At 36.4% G+C, this 3,470-nt stretch overlaps 1 protein-coding gene across 1 annotated transcript in view; it reads right to left on the bottom strand.

Annotated features, from left to right (window-relative positions):
• The window catches only part of LOC107099351 (rab11 family-interacting protein 4A-like), a 27,103-nt gene that overhangs the window by 11,794 nt on the left and 11,839 nt on the right, over positions 1 to 3,470 (bottom strand). The window contains exons 4-6 of the mRNA XM_015397429.1: positions 2,640 to 2,774; positions 1,658 to 1,693; positions 1,398 to 1,506 (exon numbers count right to left, since the gene is read on the bottom strand). Coding sequence (XP_015252915.1) covers positions 1,398 to 1,506; positions 1,658 to 1,693; positions 2,640 to 2,774 — 280 coding nt within the window. The remainder of the gene's footprint in view (positions 1 to 1,397; positions 1,507 to 1,657; positions 1,694 to 2,639; positions 2,775 to 3,470) is intronic.

The following is a 3,470-nucleotide window of genomic DNA, read 5'->3' as shown; positions in this document are numbered from 1 at the left end:
AGAAGCCAGTTAATTGAACTATGGGAGGAAGCCGGAGTACCCTGAGAGAACCCATGGAGAACATGCATTTAGAAGGACCCCGAGCTGGGCTAGCCACTGCGCCGCTGAGCAGCCTCTCAGTTAGATAATATGCACTTGAAATAGGACAATGAAACTGTTTTTTTCTTGTTTCAAATCTAAATTGTTCTTCCATTGGCAAAGTGCCTCACTTTCCTCCTCAATTAAAAAAAAAATGAATAATTCAGATTTCTGGTTTTTGTAGTGTAGAAAAAATTTTATGAATTAGAATCGATTAAAATAGGAAATGGGCATCAGAGAGCTGAAAATAAAAAAGCAAATGCACCTTTGCAAAGGCAGCTCTTGATTAGAGCATCATAAAATGTATGATTTAAATAGAGATTTGTGTGGGGCCAAGCATGTGGTTAGAGTAAGGCCACTCGTGTGTCATTGCAAAAAAAAAAAAAAATCTGAAAAAAGAAAATCTGAAAGCCAGAAGTGAAAGTAAAAAAAAAACTTCTTAATCAAAAAAGTTTGGGGAGACTCTTCTGTTTCATTAGATTTTTTCTTTTTTCATATTTTTCCCCATTTTCTCATTTACTTAATGTTTTTCTTTTTCAGACGCTGATTTATAAATTGCATTATTTTATAATTGCGTTTTACAGCTTATTTTCTCTTCACTTCAAGCCCAATGAAAAAATCCTGTCGCATTCATGTTCAGTCAGAGGGATTCCTGAAGATTCAACCAATCAATGGCAGCAGGGATCGTCGCCGTAAGCTCATCCAGGAGCAGCATGTCTTATAGGTCAATGATTGGAAGCATCAGCTGGTTTTCCAAACCACTCTGACTGTATTTTCTCTGTAAAGTGCCTGGAGATGACACCTGTCGTGAATTACATGGAATACACTGAATGGAAATTGACTTGAATTTAATCTATAAATTAAATTAGAAAAGAAGGCAATTTGTTAAACTTAATCTGAAATACAGAAATTGAAAAATAAAATAAAAAAAATATGAAATATTTATATATGAAATGAAATATATATAAAAAACTGAGAAAAGTCACTCTAAAAATATTTTCTTGGTCAGGAGGTTTTTGAAAGTTTTAATATTTTTAAGTTTCCATCACAAAATGTGTTTTTTCCTTGCAAGAATAATGGAATAAAATTCACTCCATAGGTTTACAGTCTGGTCCCCATGAGGAAAGCTTCTGTTCTTAGATTTAGGACTATGGCGTGGATGAGTTTAGATTAGTTTAGGATTAGGGATGTGTTGCTAATTGGTAGAGTGAAGGTCTGGGTTATCCCCATAGAAATGAATGGAAGTCAATGGAAAGTCCCCATAAGGATAGCAGGACATCGAATGTGTGTGTTTGGGTACTGGTGTGCAGTCAACGTACTTTCTCTGTGATGTCGAGGTCACAGGAGTCAATGCTGTCTGTGAACAAATCCTCTGTGCTGCTTCCCCGACTGGAGCCAAAAACACCGAGGTTGGCCTGGAACAGCTGGCTGCAGGGGGGGGGCAGCAAAACCAGGAAGATGATTACGCCTCAGACGACAGGGACGCACGCCGTGGCGTACATAAGCTTTGTTCTCTTCTTCAACAAAACACGACTGACATCTGCTAGTAAAAAGCGCCATTAGATGATCATTTACTCACCGTCCAAACGCTGTGCTGGAAATCTTCCTATTAGGGCTGAAACACAGGATGGAAAAACGGTTCAAACTTTTTTATTCAGCTGGTTTCCAACAGAAAATATTGCTGCTCTAAAAACAGCCTTTTGTTTTATATTCAGTCTACTTCTTAGTTAACCTACTCTAACAACTGCAATGACTCATACATGTAAAAGTCTCTGCCGCTCATCCCACCCGGTCTGGCTGTAGTTGCCATAGAAACAATTCAACCTTTTTATCTGGTTGCACTGTTTGGTGCCAAAATGAATCAGCTGGATTTGATTTAATGTCTGCACATTTATGGAGTGAATTTTGTGTCATTATTGTTGCAAGCAAATTGAAAACATTTTAATATAAAAAAAAAATTTCTCAAATTCTCAATTTTTTTCAATTTTTCATATTTTATTTTTATTTTCCTTAGAATTTAATTTGTTCACATTTCTCTTTCAGATTGAGTTTTACACATTTAATTCCTCTTAATTTGCATGTTCCAGCTTTTCTCTGGTTTTCTCTGGAGTGACGAGTAAAGTCGTATTTCTATTGGTCTGTTGGACGTTAGCAAAAACATTTTTATTAATCAATGTGTGCGTTAAAAGAGGCTTAGAGTAAAGAGAATGCCATCTGTGAAACATGTTTTAAAAACAATGCAATTTAGAAAACTCAATCTGAAACGAAATATTTGAAAAAAATTTAATTTAAAAATACAAAATCAGTACTAAAAATAAATTTTAAAGAAATAAAATATAAGAAAATTTGCAAAGTTACTCTTCAACCTTTTTTTTTAAATGAAAGGTTTCTCTTTGCATTTATTTTAACATTTCCATTTACAAAATATATTCTGTCCTCGGTACAATCATGGAACAAAATTCACTCCATAGCTCCTCTAACAGCTATTCTGAGCTTTGTTGTGACGCTAATAAGCCAGCAGCCATGCTGTGAGTGTGATGCACTAATATGCACCGTCCTACCTGTTTGCTTTGAGGTTTCTCAGGCGAGCCTCAAGGTCATTGAGGAGATTGACTTTCTTGCAGCACTGAGAGCAGTAGATGTCCAGCAGGTCACTGTTGTACAGCTGCTGCATCTTCTGAGGAGTGTGGCCACCGCTGCATTTAAAACAGGACAAGATGGAACCAATAACCAGACAGAAACATCACAAACCAAATGGATAAATTCAATAGAACAATAATAAATAGCAGACTGAAGGCAACCAAGCAGGAGGAGGTTCTAGATCACCTTTGTTTTTTACAAAGTCTGGACAATAGAACATTTTAACAGACGATCTGGTGGTGAAAAGATTTACGATGCACAAAAAAGTGACAGTGGAGAGGAAAAACTCCCTTTGAACAGAAAGAAACCTCCAGCAGAACCAGACTCAGTGTGAGCGGCCATCTGCCGAGGCCGACTGGGGTTCAAGGAGACAGAAGCAGACATAGAAAAAGGAGCATAGATACAAAAGGCAACTGTCAACCAGCTCCACAGGCGATCCTAACACTGATCCCTGTGGTACAGCCACGTTCAGTGTTCATGAAACGCTGAGGGATACAGTTAACCTGGAAAAACGATTCTAAAAATAAGTTAAAATGTCATAAATTAGGTGTATTTCCCCTAATTTGAGTAGGTAAATTAGATAGTTTGCCAATGGAATGAGTTTTTTTATTCTTAAAATAAGATAATTAGATAACATGAACTTGAAATAAAACAATACAATTGTGTTTTTCTTATTCAAAGTGTAAATTGTCTTGTTCCATTGGCAAAATGTCTCTTTTAGCTCCTCAATCAAAAAACAAATGCATTATTTT

This window comes from Cyprinodon variegatus, unplaced genomic scaffold, assembly GCF_000732505.1.
Source record: "Cyprinodon variegatus isolate N-32 unplaced genomic scaffold, C_variegatus-1.0 Scaffold862, whole genome shotgun sequence".
Taxonomy (NCBI): domain Eukaryota; kingdom Metazoa; phylum Chordata; class Actinopteri; order Cyprinodontiformes; family Cyprinodontidae; genus Cyprinodon; species Cyprinodon variegatus.
Note: the sequence above shows the minus strand (reverse complement) of the source record. Positions and strands in the feature narration are given on the sequence as shown.